Genomic DNA, 19,963 nt, shown 5'->3' on the forward strand with positions numbered 1-19,963 from the left:
ATATGAATTAAGTTTCCCGTCTTTAATCGAAAATTGTGTATTTCTTAGTAAATTAACTTATTTGAATTCAAATAAATAATAGCACCAAATATAATTAAATAATTCCACGGCGACCAATTTTTATTTGTCACCAACTTGAATATGTATTTTTAATGTGTGTATTAAATGCTACCACTGATCCGAATAGACAGTCACACCTGGCAAGTTGTGCCCTAGAGGCGTGGTTAAATACCGAAGTGCAAATAACAATTTACCTTTCAACAAGCCATCTACGAGTATTGCCACAGAACCGTGAATACACACATCGTATAAACCTAGCCATAGCAGAGATAGTAAAAGGTCAATAATAGTACACCAACATATTGTCTTTACAGATTATTGTACTTTAATTTGTTCACCTTATCAGTCCGAAAATGCATTTATTAAAAATAAATTTATAACTTTTTGTGTTGTCTACAAAAATAATTCGAATATATACGTTTAACATAGATAATTTATCTCACGAATGAGTACAATTGAACGTCTGTGCGTTTTATCTTCTTATTATCGGATGGTTATTAGATAAAGCATACGTCATCGGCGCGCTTACGATTACGTTAAAATATGATTAAAAACCAAGACTTTTAATGATTGTATTTTAAATCCCGGCATGCAAAAATCAGGAGAAAACGTCACGACCTACAGGAAGTAGTTGATATTTTTTCATTAATTATTGAATTTCTCCTTTATTACTGCACATATAGCGATAAAACTTTGTGAATATATATATTATGTCATAATGAACATATTTAAACCATAAGTAAAAAATCGTGAATTTTCCCTTTAAGTTAATATCCTTTGGGCTCGAATGTAGTTAACTAATAAATGTGTTTTATAGGATAGCTCAAATCCTCATCCAAATAATATAATCTAGTATATGTAATAAAACCCTTCCTACTACACCGAGTTTTAATGCCAAGCGGTAGACATATTTTAGGTACCAATTAAGTAATTGAATGAGTAATAGATAACAATAATTAATCATGAATGTGCAAAGATTTAAAAACAAAAGTATTTTTCTTTGTTCGTACATATTATACTCCGCTTCGGTAGATTTATCTACTTATCTTCAGATAGTTTCAGATATACATTAATACATGGCTTTCAAAAGTCTAAATGTAAGTGTTCTCGTACATTTTTTGCCTAATAAAGAAAATCAAAATGCTTTGGTAAAGCTATTTCTAATTCCCCCTTTTTAATGAGACATACATCAAGGACAAGAGGTGTATATCATTTCATTCTGACACATGAATTAAGTTTCCCGTCTTAACCGAAAATTGTTTAAATTTTATTACTTAGTAAATTAATTTATTTGAATTGAAATAAATGATACAGCAAATATAATTAAATAATTCCACGGCGATCTATTTTTATTTGTAACAAACTTGAAACTTGAATTAGTATTATAGATGTGTATATTGAATGCTCCCTTGTTTTATAATCCACTGATCCGAATAGACAGTCACACCTGGCAAGGTGTGCCCTAGAGGCGTGGTTAAATACCGAAGTGCAAATAACAATTTACCTTTCAACAAGCCATCTAAGAGTATTCAATTTGCCACAGAACCGTGAATACACACATCGTATAAATCTAGTCAAAGCAGAGATAGTAAAAGGTCAATAAGAGTACACCAACATATTGTCTTTACAGATTATTGTACTTTAATTTGTTCACCTCATATATCAGTCCGAAAATGCATTAATTAATAAATTTATAACTTTTTTGGTTGTCTACTAAAATAATTCGAATATATAAGTTTAACATAGAAAATTTATCTCATGAATGTGTACAATTGCACGTCTGTGCGTCTTATCTTCTTATTATCGGATGTTTATTAGATAAACCATAAGTCATCGGCGCGCTTACGATTACGTTTAAATATCATTAAAAACCAAGACTTTTACTGATTGTATTTTAAATCCCGGCATGCAAAAACCAGGAGAAAACGTCACGACCTACAGGAAGTAGTTAAAAAAATTTCATTAATTGTTGAATTTCTCCTTTATTACTGGACATATAGCGATAAAACTTTGTGAATATATATATTTTGTCATAATGAACATATTTAAACCATAAGTAAAAAATCGCGAATTTTCCCTTTAAGGAGGCTCGGCTCGCAGGTATAAATCGATTTTTTCTTTTAATATAGGATTTCGCTATATTTTTTCAGTAAATAAACTTCATCATATACTTAATGAAATAAAAGAATGGGGTCACTGTTCATTTAAGCTCACAATCTGCCTCCGATAGAAGCATACATTTTTGTTAATGTCCTTTTTTTCTGTTGAACTAATTGGAGAAATGGAGGTAATATAGAAATAAAAAAAGAACTAAATTACAGAAATCACTTAAATTTTACAATTATTTAGTTTATGTACAGCTTATTTGAAAACAATAATAAACAAGAATGTGTCCAAAGTACACGGATGCCCCACTCACACTATCATTTTCCATGTTCAATGGACCATGAAATTGGATAAAAAATATAATTAGGCATTAAAATTAGAAAGATAATATCATAGGGAACATGTGTACTAAGTTTCAAGTTGATTGGACTTCAACTTCATCAAAAACTACCTTGACCAAAAACTTTAACCTGAAACATGCACTTTCATTTTCTATGTTCAGTGGACCGTGAAATTGGGGTCAAAAGTTTAATTTGGCTTTAAAATTAGAAAGATCATATCATAAGGAACATGTGTACTAAGTTTCAAGTTGATTGGACTTCAACTTCATCAAAAACTACCTTGACCAAAAACTTTAATCTGAAAAACTTTAACTTGAAACATGCACTTTCATTTTCTATGTTCAGTGGACCGTGAAATTGGGGTCAAAAGTTTAATTTGGCTTTAAAATTAGAAAGATCATATCATAAGGAACATGTGTACTAAGTTTCAAGTTGATTGGACTTCAACTTCATCAAAAACTACCTTGACCAAAAACTTTAACCTGAAGCGGGACAGACGGACGAACGAACGGACGAACGAACGAACGAACGAACAGACGGACGGACGAACGAACGAACGGACGCACAGACCAGAAAACATAATGCCCCTCTACTATCGTAGGTGGGGCATAAAAATATAGGTCACCGATGAGTTAAAAAAGATATTTCAATTTTAATACTAAACAAGAATGTGTCCCAAGTACATGTATGCCCCATCTGCACTATCATTTTCTATGTTCAGTGGACCATCAAAATGGGATAAAATCTCTAATTTGGCATTAAAATTAGAAAGATCATATCATAGGGAACATGTTTAGTAAGTTTCAAATTGATTGGACTTCAACTTCATCAAAAACTACCTCGACCAAAAACTTTAACCTGAAGTGGGACGAACGGACGCACAGACCAGAAAACATAATGCCCATAAATGGGGCATAAAAATGGCATTTTTGGACCAAAGGAAGATAATTTGGAGCTTTTTCAATGATATAAACATTTTAAAAGTCTTCTGGGGCCAAACTGAAACGATTTTTTGGGTTGATTTTTGTACTTTATCATAAAGTTATAACTAATAGTGTAATAAATAAAATTTGGAATAAAAAAAAAAATGTTTATTTTTTTGCTGAAATTTTTGTACCCGCGAGCCTGCTTAAAACACCAAAAAAACTTACAACAAATTGGAAACACTCATTGAACTGCGGACAAGTTGTCTTCTTCTTGACTGTTGTCCTTCTGATATCAGCTTTATTCCTAGATTTACTATAGGTCAAGGTCACCATAGCATAGGGATTACACCCTCCATTTGTAACAGGTAAGTCACTACATTCTAGTACCCTATTGAAGGAATCAGGAAACTCATTTCACTCAGAATTTTATCAGAGTTTGTATTGCTCAAGTTTTTGTTTGTTTGTGATGTTTTGTTTACTGGTATTTGCTTTTTGGAAGTTGTCTCAATTTTTGCATTGTCACAGAGTTTTATAATGCTTCTATATTTTCATGTAATTGATATCAAATTTATAAAAAAGAAATGTATTTGACTTCCAGAAAAAAATTGTAGACAAATACCTGGTAATTTACAAGTGCATGCACTATACAGTTTTTAAAATAGCTGTACCATGTTTTATTTTGAACATGTTGAAAATGGGTGCTAATTTTTAGCAAAGAGTACTACAGATTTTTTCTAGCTTCAATTTTTTGTTGTAACTCATAGTTCATTATCCCCTGCCTTATTGTGTGCCCAAAAAGATCAAATACATGTGCACACATATCACCATTTACAATCCTCTGAAAACTAACAATTATGATAAATTAATCCAAATCTATTAAAGATGGTTGTTCTATGCCATCACCTGACTGACAAACCCTGTGATATATTATTTTCTGATTCACCATTTATATAATCTCACCTGACTGACAAACCCTGTGAGGTATAATTTTCTGATTCACCATTTAAGTATTCATCGAACTTGATCTCCAAGTGAACTTTACCCTTTAATAAACATATGACTATCAATATATTATATCACATATCGTTTAACATCTAATTACATCATACATAATTTATGTCAAATATAAAATCTAAGAGGAAAGATAAAATGATGAACAACCTGTTAATGTTAAACCTTTATTATAAGTTATTTACACCTAGGATATTATAAACTTACATTAAGGTTATTCATTGATTGAGTGTTTAATTTGGAGAAAGAAGGTTGACAGTGGGTTTTTTTTATTCTCATATTCAACAATATATTTGCTTCCTTCACATCAAGATATAAAAAAGATAGCAATGTAGAAGCTGTTCACATGTCAGACTTTTACAGAATTTTTTAACACAACATTCAGAAATCTATGATGATTTAGAAGAATGTTTGATATTCTTTACTTAACAAACTTTTCAACACTGAGTTAGTGACTATTCAAAGTTATAGTTTAACCATTACATAATCATCCTTACTGAATTTTCAATGAATTCTTGGCAATGAATATTTGCAATTTTGTGAGTGACAAGTATTGACACAAAGCATGGTCAGAGAAAACAGAGTACGAAACATTCCTGATAAGAATAAAATGTGCCACAATTTCTCCAACTCATATGGTCTCTATTGAGGTTACCAGTTTATAAAGTAAAAATGTCTGTGACTACAAATATATACCTGAACTTCATTATTAGCATCAACTGGTACTAAAGGGAACCAGTGCTCTTTCCCATGATACTTGTACAGTTCCTGTCGTCTTAAAGTTGTTTTTCCAATAACCTATAAAAAACAAATGAACTTTCTTTATTATCATGTATGTTTTTACTCTAAGGCTAAATCAATTTTAAAGTTCTTTTAATTTGGTTGCACACATCTTTGGCAGATTAAATATATATCAACCTATACAAAAGACAAGAACATTGAGACTTTAAATTTAAGTACAAAGAATTACCAAACCAACATTAACCAAGTGATCTAATTATTAACTGATGACTCTAGAATTTCTTTATGTAATTCAAAGAGTGGTAAATCTGCATTGATAAAGAATTCTAGATTTCTTCAGAAAAACTTTAAATCAAAAGTACCTGTATACTAAACATCTAATTCAATTTTGAAACTTAGGACTTCAGGACTTAAGTATTGCTGAAAAGTGTTGTATTCTTAAAGTGGGTACCAGTAGCAGGCAAATATTTGACATGTATTTATAACATTAAAAACAAACCCCATGAATCAGTACTCACCTTACTTTTATTTTGACTGGCTTCATACAACTGAACAGATAAATATCTAAATTTCTTTGGAATTTCTCCTGTAAACTCTTCACCATAAAATGGACTGAAAGTATAATTCATTTTCTCATTATACAAATTTTTGTGTTCACTTCTTCAGATTATACAATATGTACACGTAATAAACAGAGTTCATATTTTGTTTTGAATGTATTGAAGATGAACCAATGAGAAACCAAGGCTACTAAGCTGCTTTTAACAAACTAATTTTATATGATATATATAATTAATACGCCTGTAGATTCTCCTAAAAAAGTGCTGATGGACAAAGAAAAAACTATCCTATTAGTGTTTCTGAAAAAAAAATGACAGAATTTTGTTTATAAAGTTACTTTTTAAGTTTAATAGGCATTCATAAAAACATCAACAAAATTTTAAATTGTTAGTCAGATTATGTTTATATCATAATTTTAGGATCATGCCTCCAACAGTAATATTTGTTGACTATGCTTGAGTGTCACACATGCCTTTTTTAGTACCACATGAGGCAATATCCTTTTAAACAACACCAAAAATAACCTAAAAAAAATCCTCCAACTTTGAAAAAAGTTTTTGTTTGTTTCACTCTTCCTCAAATAAACAATAGAAATGTTTGTTAAAGATATTTTTTATATTCTGTACTACATATCATTGAGCAAAACTTTCATAGTATTATTTTTCCAGAGTTTTTTTGACTACAGTAATTAACCATACTTAAGAGACTTTTCAACTGTAGATGTTCTGTATATTTCTTCGTGATCTAATCTTATCACACAGTAAGTACTTTTTCCTGTTCCTGATAAACTGTTGCTTGGTAAATTTTTGGCTTCACCTGAAATTAATTAAATTTCAAAGTCTTACAAAATAAATATTATCAGTATTCTAACTTCATCAGAATACGAAAAGTAGTTTCTTTCATAATAGTTACACATGTGTATGATAAAATGTGTAGATTTCCATGACAATCTGTATATTGTGTGGTTCAATAGTCAAATGATGAGAATTTTAATTGTTTAGGATAAGTGACGTAGTACATACATGGCATACAAATGTATACTTGTAAAATTAAAGAACCTTAGTGAGCACGCTCACATACCCCACGTCCCCACATTGTCATTGGAGAAATTAAATAAGTATAAGAAAAAAAAATTGTATAAGAAAAAATATTGAATAATAATTTCCTGTCAATATATATAGTATGTCCTTATTATCTACAAAATTTCATGAAATTCTGTTGTGTGTTTTCAGAGGAGTTGAGATGACAAACTGTTGCAGAAGTACTTTGAAGCAAATAAGTTCAAAGGGCATAACTCCTAGAAAAAAATTGAACCGTAATTTCCCGTCGATATGCACATCTACATAGTATGTCCTTATTATCTACAAAGTTTCATGAAATTCTGTTGTGTGGTTTGAGAGGAGTTGCGATGACAAACTGTTGCAGTAATACATTAAAGTAAATAAGTTCAAAGGGGCGTAACTCCTAGAAAAAAAATTGAATCGCAATTTCCCGTTGATATGCACAACTACATAGTATGTCCTTATTATCTGAAAAGGTTTCGTGAAATTCTGTTGTGTGGTTTGAGAGGAGTTGCGATGACAAACTGTTGCAGTAATACATTAAAGTAAATAAGTTCAAAGGGGCGTAACTCCTAGAAAAAAAATTGAATCGCAATTTCCAGTCGATATGCACAACTACATAGTATGTCCTTATTATCTGAAAAGGTTTCGTGAAATTCTGTTGTGTGGTTTGAGAGGAGTTGCGATGACAAACTGTTGCAGTAGTACATTAAAGTAAATAAGTTCAAAGGGGCGTAACTCCTAGAAAAAAAATTGAATCGCAATTTCCCGTCGATATGCACAACTACATAGTATGTCCTTATTATCTGAAAAGGTTTCGTGAAATTCTGTTGTGTGGTTTGAGAGGAGTTGCGATGACAAGAAACAGGACTGACGGACGGACGGACGGACTGACGGACGGGTCAAAAACATTATACCCTCCGCAACTTCATTGCGTGGGGTATAATAAACATTAAGAGTAAATTAATGGACCAATTATGGTAACAATTTTTTAACATGTCCCTTCAGATAAGTTAAAATGTTACTTGCTCAAAGAATTTTAAAACTATATACAAAATGTTTTATTTTAAGGTAAAGGTACAAAGAACAACATCAATGAGCTGTGGTAATTTTTTCCTTTGTATTGTGTACTGGAATTCTGAATAACAAGTGCATGCCTGTATCTTTGCATGTGTGAATTAAAGAACCTTATTGAGTGCACTCACATACCCCACGTCCCAACATTGTCATTGGAGAAATAAAATAACTGTAAGAAAACAAAATTGAATCATAATTTCCTGTCGATATGCACATCTTCATAGTATTGTTACGGGACGGGGGTGTCCCAAAAGTAAAAGGTATTATTACGAGGTTAACACACTGGTTACTATATTCTTGGTAAATTCTGATATAGATCTGTCAACTCTGGTGTCGAGTTACAAACTAAGTTATACTGGTAGCGTAGCTGGTAAAATGGTCAAGACTATGGTAGCGTAGTAGGCAAAACAGTTAAGGCACTGGTCTAAATATGGTAGCACAGAAACTCATTAACATTGACTTACTAATTACATGTACAACAGATAACAAGATTAATAAAGCTTCACAATTTATTATATACAAAACATTCAATACTATTCCAAGTATAAATCACACGAAAACCCAACAGAACAGTTTATAAAATATACAGAGACCCCCCTTTTCGGTACGTTTATCGTTTGTCAACATCGTAGTAAACGTAGTAAAACATTTAGGTCAATTATGGTTTGGTCCATTTATCCAACGGGGATGCAAAGGTACATGTATTGCATCGACTGCGGCACTTTTGGTTTGCTTTGCCTTTGGTAAGTTTCCTTGGTATGGAGTGGCTGCCCTGGTAGCGGGCCGCAGTCTATCTGAAGACTGTTGTGCACTCGCTTTTATATCTCTGTCCCACCAATGTCTCGTGCCCCTATGGAGATGTTGGGCAAATTATGTTATGCTGATTGGATGCTAATCTCAGGTCATTAAGTCACTGACGTCAATAAACATAGTGATGCAAATGGCGGCGATCGGAATGTTGACATTCTGTCGAGTCGGGAAATGGACAAACGGGACTTATCTAAGCTTACTCTTAGCATGTATGGGCCCCGGTTACAATATATATGCCTAACGCTAATAAAATAACAAGGTAATAAAGCGGGAACGTGTGAAATAAGGGTAAACAGAAGGTGGGAACAGTCTTTCAGTCAAGGGACCCCCGTGGTCAAACAGTGAAGACGAACTCTATAGTATTATTCCCAGAGACCTTACTAACAATATTTACATACAATAACAATATATAAGTATACACAATGTTCATCAAATGTCTTTGTATACACGTTGGCTAACAGTAAACGACGAACGCGAGAATAGAAATAGTGTTTACTGAGTAGCCTGAAACAGTCGTATGTACAAACCTACAGCTTATACCCTAAACCGTAACAGTATGTCCTTATTATCTACAAAGTTTCATGATATTCTGTTGTGTGGTTTCAGAGGAGTTGCGATGACAAACTGTTACAAAGGTATATTGAAGCAAATAAGTTCAAAGGGGCGTCAAAAAATTGAATCATAATTTCCTGTCGATATGCATATCTACGTAGTAATAAGTATGTCCTTTTTATCTACAAAGTTTCATGAAATTATGTTGTGTGGTTTCAGAGGAGTTGTGATGACAAACTGTTGCAGTAGTTTAATGAAGCAAATAAGTTCAAAGGGCTTAACTCCTAGAAAAAGAATTGAATCCCAATTTCCTTTCGATATGCTCATCTACATAGTATGTCCTTATTATCTAAAAAGGTTTCATGAAATTCTGTTGTGTGGTTTCAGAGAAATTGCGATGACAAACTGTTGTGTTCAACATCAGTCATACAAACTTGAGATTTATTGCAAGTTTACTTGTCTGTAAGATTTACTGACTGACACTTACAAGTGTGAAGGGATTGCTTCCTTTAGAATAAGTGTTAGATACTTAGTCAGCTGTAAGTGGTTGAGCGAAGGAAGTACTTCTTTAGCTCAGTCAGTTAACGCGCTGCCTTGTAACAGATAAATGTAGGTCCAGGTGGATACAAAGATGATTTTGTAAGAAGCATGCTCTCCGGTTACATTGGCGCACAACATAAAAAACACACTGTGGTTAAAGTGGAATTCAAACTAGGGTATATTAGTGTGCAAGTCATAATGGTATGATGACTATTGAGGTGGGGGAGGGTGATGGGATTGTTTCCCTTAGAACATGTGTTAGATACTTAGTCAGTCGTAAGTGGTTGAGCTTAGGAAGTACTTCTTTAGCTCAGTTGGTTAACATGTTGCCTTTTAACACAGAGGTCCTGGGTTCCAGTCCCGGTGGAGACAAAGACGATTTTGTATGTAGAATCATGCTCTCAGGTTACACATGTATATGTCATGGTATAATATGTTTACAGTGCTAAGTTCTGAGCTAGAGTCAAAAAGACGACAACTGTCACTGACGGTCAGTTTCACTTTGAACAGGAGCAGTTTTTCTCAAATGAATTATGCTAGATGTTTGGGTAGAAACAATTTGTTTATTGTTAGTACTTGGGTAAAAACACATGAATCAAGAATTGCTAACTAAGTTATTGTGACAATCATCCTATAAATTCTGTGACTTTCTATATCAAAGATCAATTCTTCAGTTTCTATTTTATAAAAATAATAATAGGAAAATAAGTCCATAGCTAGTAAAATATTCAGTCTGCACCAAAAACTTTTTCAACTTTTAGTCTGAAGACCAATATTCTGACATTTTTCTTATTTGGCCAAACAAAGTTTTGCAAAAACTTACTAGTCCGAATGAAATTTTACTAGTCTGGGGCATCAGACTAGTGGCTAACCGTGCAGACTGAAATATGTCTGGTACTCATTATCCTGGGAAAAATTGTCCCAAGACTTGTTTTGTTATTAGTTTTCCTGTTTAGAAAAATCATTCAAAATGGGAAATAAAATCTTTGTTAAGATTGGAAAGTGTCATTATGAATCCTATTTAATTGAGGACATGTACATTATTACCTAGACATGCAGTGGTCTCGTTAGACCAAAATAAAAGGGCGCCGCGCCCTGGGTGCCCTAAGCTGCACCCTGTGTGCCCTCAGCCGCGCCCTTCTGCCCTGACGCCGTTTTCTGAAAAACCCTTGTGCCGTTTTGGTAAAATTGCCTTTTGTTTCATCGATTTCTTATCAGAAGTTAAATTACATATATGACACCTGCTGATTGCCCCCAGGTAACGAGGTTAATCATGTCATTACAATTAATTATTGTGGATAAGACTTCAAAGGTGTTAATTACTAGGTAAATTAATTAAGACAATGTACCTTTTTGTCATAAATATGATGAATGTGTCGGCATTTTCTTTTCGATCTCCAAGTCACAATGGAAGAGTGTATGAATGAAGACTTTCATGAATTTAGAACTGAATTGAAGTAATCAACTTTGCCTTCACAGAAACATCGTCCGTCTCAACTTGTGAGCGACAAGCAGACGTAAACATGTTGGAAATTAATTTTGGAGTTACTTCCCCTGAAAAAGCTTATTACAAAATTGTGCTCCTAAAATATTATCTAGCACTAAAAATAGGAAAAAATAACCAATTGAATACAAAATTATGTAAGAATGTTACCGTAAGGATACTAACTGTCTTTGAACATACAAAAAAAAATATATTGCAATTTATTTTTGATAATCATACTTTTGGCAATCCATGTTTTATACATTCTCAAGTAAGAAATATATCTTAATTAATTATTTGAATGGTGTGAATGATGAAGCTACACTAAATAATATATTCCTAAACACGAACAATAAAAAAAAGTTTTGAGGGCAAAGCTCTAGATGAAAATTTTGAAATACAACTACTCTGTCATGTACATGTATGGTAAACTATAAGATGTTTAGTTTATGTTCCTTTTTTTTTGGAAGGAGAGGGGGTGGGGGAGAATAGTAAGTTTATTTTGCCTCTTTTGGTTAATAGTATAAATGTGTACTGCCATGTTATATGAACATGTAGTATGAATGACTTTTCTTATGCAAATTTTATAGAATAAATAATCATAACAACAACTTATGCATCTTTATTGACAATATATAAAGTAAAAAAATATGTGAACTCGTGATACACACAGGGACGTAGACAAAAGAAATGAGCAGTCAGTGGCGGATCCAGAAATTTTCATAAGTGGGGGCCCACTGACTGACCTAAGAGGGGGCCTACTCCAGTCACGCTTCAGTGATTCCCTATATAAGCAACCAATTTTTTCCCAAAAAGGGGGGGCCCAGGCCCCCTGGGCCCTCTCCCTAAATCTGCCTCTGGCAGTGCCTTCTCCTATCATAAAAAAGTGCCCTGCCCCTTTTGAATTCTAGCTGGAGCACTGCCATGATATCCTTTGAAAATTTATCTGGGACATACATTTAAGTTAACAAAACATTGATACACAACTGTAAAACAATAATAAACAACAGTTTAATTAACCTTTTAAAATAAAGAGCATGGACATTTTTATGGAATATAATATTAATGACATGGACATGATTTCCTAAGAAAAATAGTCTGGGGACAAAGTTTCTATTAAATGTGAATGCACAACTCTTTACCAATATTAAAAATATGAATAGTGAGTTTCCATTATTTATAAAAAAAATTATTTCCTTTTAAAATAAAGGACATGGACATTTTTACCTAGGAATTTTGGACTATTTATACTAGTAATATTTGTCCGCCCAGACATATTTTACAAGGACAAATTTATCACTTACATATGCAAGGTATAAATTTACAGTATAAAGTTATACAAAAAAACACTGCAAAATGAAAATAATGGGACGTCAAAAATCATGTGCGTAATGGTTTCGCTTCATTCTTTATTTCCTGGAACTCAGGTGTTCAGTTGAAATAAACAAACATAAAGCATATGTTAATGGTAAATTTTGTTCATTATAATTGAAATAACAACCTATTTTCACTTTTAAACTTTCTTCAATTCTCACATTTTCTTCAGCCATACTTCCATTTCCGGTGTCTAGAAAAATAAATGAAAACCAAACCATGCACGGATATGAACCAATTCCGAATTTTGACCGTATCTTATAGGATCACAGAAATTATAACCGTTTTATTCATTTTTAGCAGAGACTAGAACTGAAACCAAAAAAAAAAGAGCTTGAGAATAATAAACAACCCTAGCCTAGGTGTAATGATTTCATAACTAAATACTTGTTTTAAATTTCTGAGCAGAATACAAAAACAAAGAGAAATCATTGCCGAGTCATTTATAACTTTCGATTCAGTGGCAATTTTGATATGTGGTCCACTGAAGAAAATTTCGTGAATTTTCTGTTCCCCATGGAGCAAATTTCAATGTTCCATATAGAGGACCATGTCACTAAATTGATGGTAAATTTTGACACATATATAGCTCCATGAGGAACATATATTAAGGGACTATTAAGGTTCAAATTGAAACAGTTTTATTATGTGTTCCTTATCACGAGGCACATTTAGTTTTGTGTTCCCTGTGAAACATTTCGTGGTAACTGTTATCCTGAATTCCCAAAAGGGAACATTTCACAAAATATGTAATAGGTATGTTTTATAACGCACGCAAATGCACTACTCAGTAAGAATGTTGGTTCCAGTGGACCTTTTTAGAGTGACACACATATGGTAGATATTACACTTTTATTGAACATGTTGAATTCATTTTGAATGATATTTTAATTTCTAAGGTATATTTTTTCCCGAATATACTCTTAATTCTAGTCCTCAGTCATACATACTCAACGAGCATATGCTTAATTTCAATAGTTCACTAATTGTCGGACCTTGTTTACCTTTGTGATCAGTTCTTATTGGTCATTTTGGACACACCTCAGATTTTGGAAAAGAAGTAATGGTGGTCAACTCTTGAAAATTGGAGACGTATATATTTGATAAATACTTCTTGTTTAAACTTTACATAGCGGTAGAATCATATGGACTAGAGATATTACATATAGTGATAGTGTGTGTTATTACACATTGAACAGGTTGGGGATTATCTCCCAAGTGGGGGTATAATATCCCAAAGTTTACTTTGCACAAAAAATATTAACAAAGGGAAAATTTTACAAATGGCATATGATTATAAAAAATAGACAATAACTTTTGGTTAGCAACTTTTTTGGCATACCTGGCTGTTTTTTAAGTTTGAGCCCTGGGAAGATGCAGTTTTCAGTTCAACTTATTAGTTTTCTGGAAAAGTCGATATCCAAAAGTTGCTACTTTTGTCCTAAACGAATACACTTTTAAATAGTTTTGCTTTGCTGAATAAAAAAAATGATATTGCACTGAAAATTTATACTCCATTCGGGCCTTAATATCCCAAATGGATTAAAATCCCCAACCTGCTGAAATTTCTATACTTTGGAATAACTCTATATCTATTGGAAGTTACATTCTTCATATCTGGTAAGTAAGGTTTTATGTTCTTTGTGCGGCGTATGTAGTGCGCGCTTTACAGTTCTGTCGTTTATCGGTGAGTATGGTTATATGGCTACAAACCTATAAAATAATATGAAAGGAGTAAGATAGTTTTTGTACGAATCTGAGAATATTTCTTCAGATTGAATGAAGCCTAAGTTGCGATCTGGTCCCTGGGTTTACCTTGGCTAGAGTAGATGATATAAAGAAATAGGAGATTTAAGATTGATTGATTGTTGGTTGCTTAACGTCCTAGGAGATTTTAAAAGCAAGATTTTTTAAGTGACTTGATTATAATGACGTGCTCTTTGATACTCATCGTATATACCTAGCAGAAGTTTCCCTAGAAACTTTGTTATAAATGGGACTGATATATTTTTTTCTATATAATAGATATTCAATGCAATAATCCCAGGTTATACACAATGCCAAAAATATATGTTCCTGTTGGAACAAATAATCTGTACCATCTTTTCCGTTAGGAAAAAATATTCCGTTCTATTTATTCCAGTGGAAATAATATTCCAGAATATTTTTTTTTCCGTTTGGAACTTATATATACTGAACGATCTTCTATGACAATACAATGATTCCGTTGAAGTTTGTTGTATATTATGAATGTCACTGCATTCATAACATTCAGTATAGATTATTGTATAGATTATAACGTACTATCTTGTAAAGTTATTATTTGCACCACTATTTTTATTGTCCTAAATATAAGAGTTGACTCTGACATTGGAAATATTGTCAATTCTAATTCTTCCATGCCCAGACTGTGATATTGATCAATGTTTTAATTATATGTTTAATATTGTCATAATTGTTATGACTGTTTTATTTCCTTCATTTATTCGAATATGTAATAAAAGTAATGTCAAAGAGCCCTAGACTTTCATAATCGTTTATGGAACCCCATAAAGCACGACTATCATATTATTTCTAAAAGCTATGATTCCACCGCAAATTATCGAGCACCGTATACAATTAGTAATAAAAGGTACCAGGATTATAATTCAATACGTCAGACGCGCGTTTCGTCTACTTAAGACTCACCAGTGACGCTCAGATCAAAATAGTTATAAAAGCCAAACAAGTACAAAGTTGAAGAGCATTGAGGACCCAAATTTCAAAAAAGTTGTGCCAAATACGGCTAAGGTAATCTATGCAATGTAGTCAGTGCTTCGGTGCTTTAATGAATTACAACATAACTTTCTTAATTCTTCGGTGTTCAGTGCTTCGGTACTCTAATGAATTATAACATAATTTTCTTAATTCTTCGGTGATAAACTTACATCACAAAGGTTCCAACTCCCTCAGAAAATCTAGACCTTAGGCATAATTGATTTGGTTATTCTTTCAAAGCCCCGGGCTTTTTGCCATAAAGCTCCTCGCAAAATCAGGTATTTATATACACCCAAAGCGTCAAATATTTTGGGTAAGAGCGTTCCTGATAAAGGTAATTTATCTCCCCCCCCCCCAAAAAAAGCGCTTTGGGCGGACCGACAAACTTATAATAATGTTCTATCTTAATTTTGTCACCAAGTAAACATAGGTTTGCTTCTAATTCAGTCAAAAAGGGCTAAAGGAACCCACACGCTAAATTAAGCTTCATAAACTTTAAAGTATGCCGTTTGTGGCTTTTTGAAAGTAAACGAATTACAGCTTCATTTACCTCACTGAATAAAACTAACAATGGATTTCTCATAAGCCACTATGAAAAAATCGTCTCACCGATATAAATAAATTGATGTATGATTGCCAAAGAAACAACTATACACCGTAGTTCATATGCAGTGGATTAAACAATTATAATTCACCGTAAGATCTTCAACAATGAGAAAAAAAAATACCGAATAATGCCACGAAATGAAGAATGGGTATCAAATCAAACGGGAAAACTGACCGCCTTAATACTAGTAACTGAACAATTTACGAGAAAACAAATATGACAGATATTACCCAACTACAAATTCAATTAACGAACTACACTGAGGCTCCTGCATGACTTGGAACAGACCGTCATGGCGGAACTTTGGCGGTGCCGGTTAAACATGTTTGCCCCTCCCTTAACATTGGACAGTGTTTTTTAACAGCACAGCAAAATAACCCATTCTAAAAATCAGTTCCAAATTTCAGTTCTTTGGCATTTTAATTTAATCATGACACGTGTGTAAGATCTTAAGAGTGTCAAAGTACATACGGAAAATCAAGATCGTTCCGTGGACTGTACCTATAAGTAATGTTTACGTTTTCATTATGACGTCACAATTGAATTTTACCCATCAGTCCACACGATCATCACTCGCAACACAGAGACAACACACACAAGAAATCGGCAAACAAAAGCCTTAAAAGGCAATAATATTATCAAAGGAACAAGATGAAGACTGAAATGTAAGTGTTATATTTACTAGCTGAACATAAGTCATACGCATTGATGTCATTGATTCCTAATTCTTTTTGTGAGACTCTTTATTTCAAAATCAACATAAAAGGTGAGATGCTCAGACAGATACAGTCTTCCTGACTTTGACAATGTCAATGGTTGGCAACAACACAAAATGGTGACAACCATGCATGGTTGAACACAACGAAAGCAACAGGTATACACATTAACGGTTCAGTAATTAAAATTGGCTTTATCGAAATTACTTATTTGTCAACAGTCATCTTATCTTCATTTGACATTGCCATTGATGAACAGGATGCAGCAAAGTTAATGAAATTTCCACATGTAGTTAAACTATTGACATTAATGTAAGAGAAAGGGTTGCATAAATCGAGAGAGAAAAAACAGCTTCCAATTAATTGTAGATTACCCATATGGTATATACTAGTATTATTTAAACCGATAATGTGTTTATACCAAATACCGTATGACACTTTTGATTTATACTTATAGATTATTGTTGGTCATCTCAACGAGATTGATTTTCTCGCTTGAGCCGGGACGGCGAAAACGAGAAAGGCAATCGAGTTGAGATGATCAATGATAATCTGTTTATCGCTATTTTACCTATGACGACGTTGTCAATTTCATGTCAATTTAGTTTCTAGCGATAATTTTCCATCTCAAGCGAGAAGAATGATATGAAAAATTATCACAAAAAAAGATCAAAGGAAAAATGCACAAAATAGCGATAAATTTATATATCTAATATATCCGCGAACATCATAGATCTCTTTTGACTGTTATTGATTGTGAACTATGTGCGGAGTACCGGCTACTCAAAATGAAATATACTTTTAGGGTATCCAATCCTTACAGTAATAAACTGCCCTCCCCCAAATCAACCCTTAGATCTACACATATCTGAAATTAGCCATATCCCTTACCTCCACCCTATCTATAAAGAACATGACTTCCCGGAAGTTCAGTAAAGCTAATGAAGTTCTTCTTAGTCTTACAATTTTAAACTTTATGTCAGTCATGTTTAATGTGTTAGATTCATATTACTTCAGTCTACACATTTTGTGACTTCTATATATCGTTTAATACCGGCATGGTACGAGGAAAACAACAGCTTCCAACTTGCATTTCAAAATTTCCATATGTTATGTAGTTAAACTATTAACTGTTTGAAAAGTCACTTACTTCAATTTTTGTCTCGCTTGACGGAGTCAAAAAAGCGAGACATAGGTATGCTGTTTCCGGCGTCGGCGGCGGCGTCAAAAATGTATTAGTTTGTGATTAAGTCTAGTTTATGGTGAACCACTAGTGGTAAGTCAATGATATTTGGTATGCAGTTGTATAAGTATTGGCAGATCTCATCACCATGAAGATTATTTGACCCCGCCCCCTCAGTTATGGTCTATTGACTTTGAAATTTTTGCTTCGTTTTCATGTATTAGTTTATGATTAGGTCAGTTTATGGGGGACCACTAGTAGTAAGTTAATGATAATTGGTATGCAGTTGTATAAACATTGGTATATCTCATTTCCATTGAGATTATTTAGCCCCACGCCCTCAGTCATGGTCTATTGACTGAAATTTTTGCTTAGTTTTCATGTATTAGTTTGTGATTAAGTCAGTTTATGGGGAACCACTAGTAGTAAGTTAATGATAATTGGTATGCAGTTGTATAAACATTGGCATATATATCTCATTTCCATGGAGATTATTTAGCCCACCCCCTCAGTCATGGTCTATTGACTGAAATTTTTGCTTAGTTTTCATGTATTAGTTTGTGATTAGGTCAGTTTATGGGGAACCACTAGTAGTAAGTTAATGATATTTGGTATGCAGTTGTATTAGCATTGGCACATCTCATTACCGTAGAGATTATTTGACCCCGCCCCCTCAGTTATGGTTTATTGACCTTGAAATTTTGCTTAGTTTACATGTATAAGTTTGTGGTTAGGTTTGTTTAAAGGGAACTTCTTATGATAAGTCAATGGTATTTGGTATGCAGTTGTATTAGCATAATGGCACATCTCATTTCCATGGAGATTGTTTAGGTATGTACCTTCAGTCATGGTTCATTGACTTCGAGTATCTGCAAAACTTACATGTGACAGTGTTGCTATTTTAATTTCAACATTTGCATTATTGAAATTACAAAAAAAGCGAGACATATCTCTGTGATAAGTTTATTTTAAATACAGTTTGATCTAAAAAAAAAATCTTTAAATAGATTAATGTAATAACATGATAGTTGTGTACAAACACAGAAACAAATATGCTTTTGAAATGTATTAACACTTTAATCTTTACTGTGAATAACATTTTGAATTTTGACTGGATCTACCGATCAGCATGTTTAATTGCTTGCTTTGAACTTCAGAGTTAATGTTTTCGAATCTTTGTGATTACTCCAAATTTTAAGATGGTGCAGAACTCTGAATCTAAATTTGACATGTCATGAAAATATCGATGTGTTTTATTACTTGAAGACAGATTATATACAATTGTAATCACCTGCTGCCAACTTTGACATGTTATTTGCTTAATGGTTGAACATCTACTAGACATTAGATATACATGCACACTTTCATATAGTTCCTATGTAAACCAAAATATAGTTTATACTTATCATGAATTAAAGTGGAATGGTTTTATATCAAGTTTAAACAGTTGTTTAGAAGCATATAAGTATTTTATCACTCAGCATGTTATGCTTGTGCTAGTACGTTAATAATATTTGGTGCAAGATGTGTATTGATATTAAAGTTGATTCCCACACTTTCTCAAATGCTGTTATTCCATTTTAAGTCAAGTAAGGACTGAATACAATACCAGTATGATTATAACGCTGTCATGTTTGACAGATAATTACATTCAAATGTACGAGTCTAAATTGGAATCAAATATACTCAATGCAATCTTAATTGACAACAGTTGATATCTCTTGTGTAACATAATGGAATAGACACTTTTAAAAAGACAAAATAAAAAATGTTTAAACAATTTCACTTCATGACAATTTTACTGCCCTAAATTTTTGAAAAGATTCATTAAACCGGCATAATTTTTGTCTGTTCAGAACAACATTTTACTGACTTGCATATCTTAAAACATTAACCCCAACTTTGTTTTTGTTTGCTTTTGAGCACAGCCTTTTATTGCTTATATGTCTCAATATATTTATTAAACCTTTGTGTTTTTTATTTTTTCTTAACAACACCATTTTTCTGTCTGATATAATTCAATAATTTAATTTTGGATGTAACGCGTCTTTTGATTG

The 19,963-nt window shown here is 32.8% G+C and overlaps 1 protein-coding gene across 4 annotated transcripts in view; it reads right to left on the bottom strand.

The window, feature by feature from the left end:
* Positions 1-12,827, bottom strand: part of LOC143069382 (ras GTPase-activating protein 3-like) — a 47,983-nt gene extending 35,156 nt beyond the window's left edge. For 3 of the 4 annotated variants that reach the window (XR_012976379.1, XM_076243983.1, XM_076243982.1), the window contains exons 1-6: positions 12,771-12,827; positions 6,445-6,562; positions 5,704-5,797; positions 5,141-5,242; positions 4,394-4,476; positions 3,659-3,821 (exon numbers count right to left, since the gene is read on the bottom strand). Coding sequence is in view for 3 of the 4 variants with exons in the window: in XM_076243983.1 (XP_076100098.1) it covers positions 3,659-3,821; positions 4,394-4,476; positions 5,141-5,242; positions 5,704-5,797; positions 6,445-6,562; positions 12,771-12,819 (609 nt within the window). In the remaining variant the exon portion in view is untranslated. Of the gene's footprint in view, positions 1-3,658; positions 3,822-4,336; positions 4,351-4,393; positions 4,477-5,140; positions 5,243-5,703; positions 5,798-6,444; positions 6,563-12,770 lie in introns of those variants that run through there. The other variant, XM_076243984.1, reaches the window with a different exon arrangement.
* Positions 12,828-19,963: the final 7,136 nt, after the last annotated feature.

This window comes from Mytilus galloprovincialis, chromosome 3 (assembly GCF_965363235.1).
Source record: "Mytilus galloprovincialis chromosome 3, xbMytGall1.hap1.1, whole genome shotgun sequence".
Classification (NCBI taxonomy): Eukaryota; Metazoa; Mollusca; class Bivalvia; order Mytilida; family Mytilidae; genus Mytilus; species Mytilus galloprovincialis.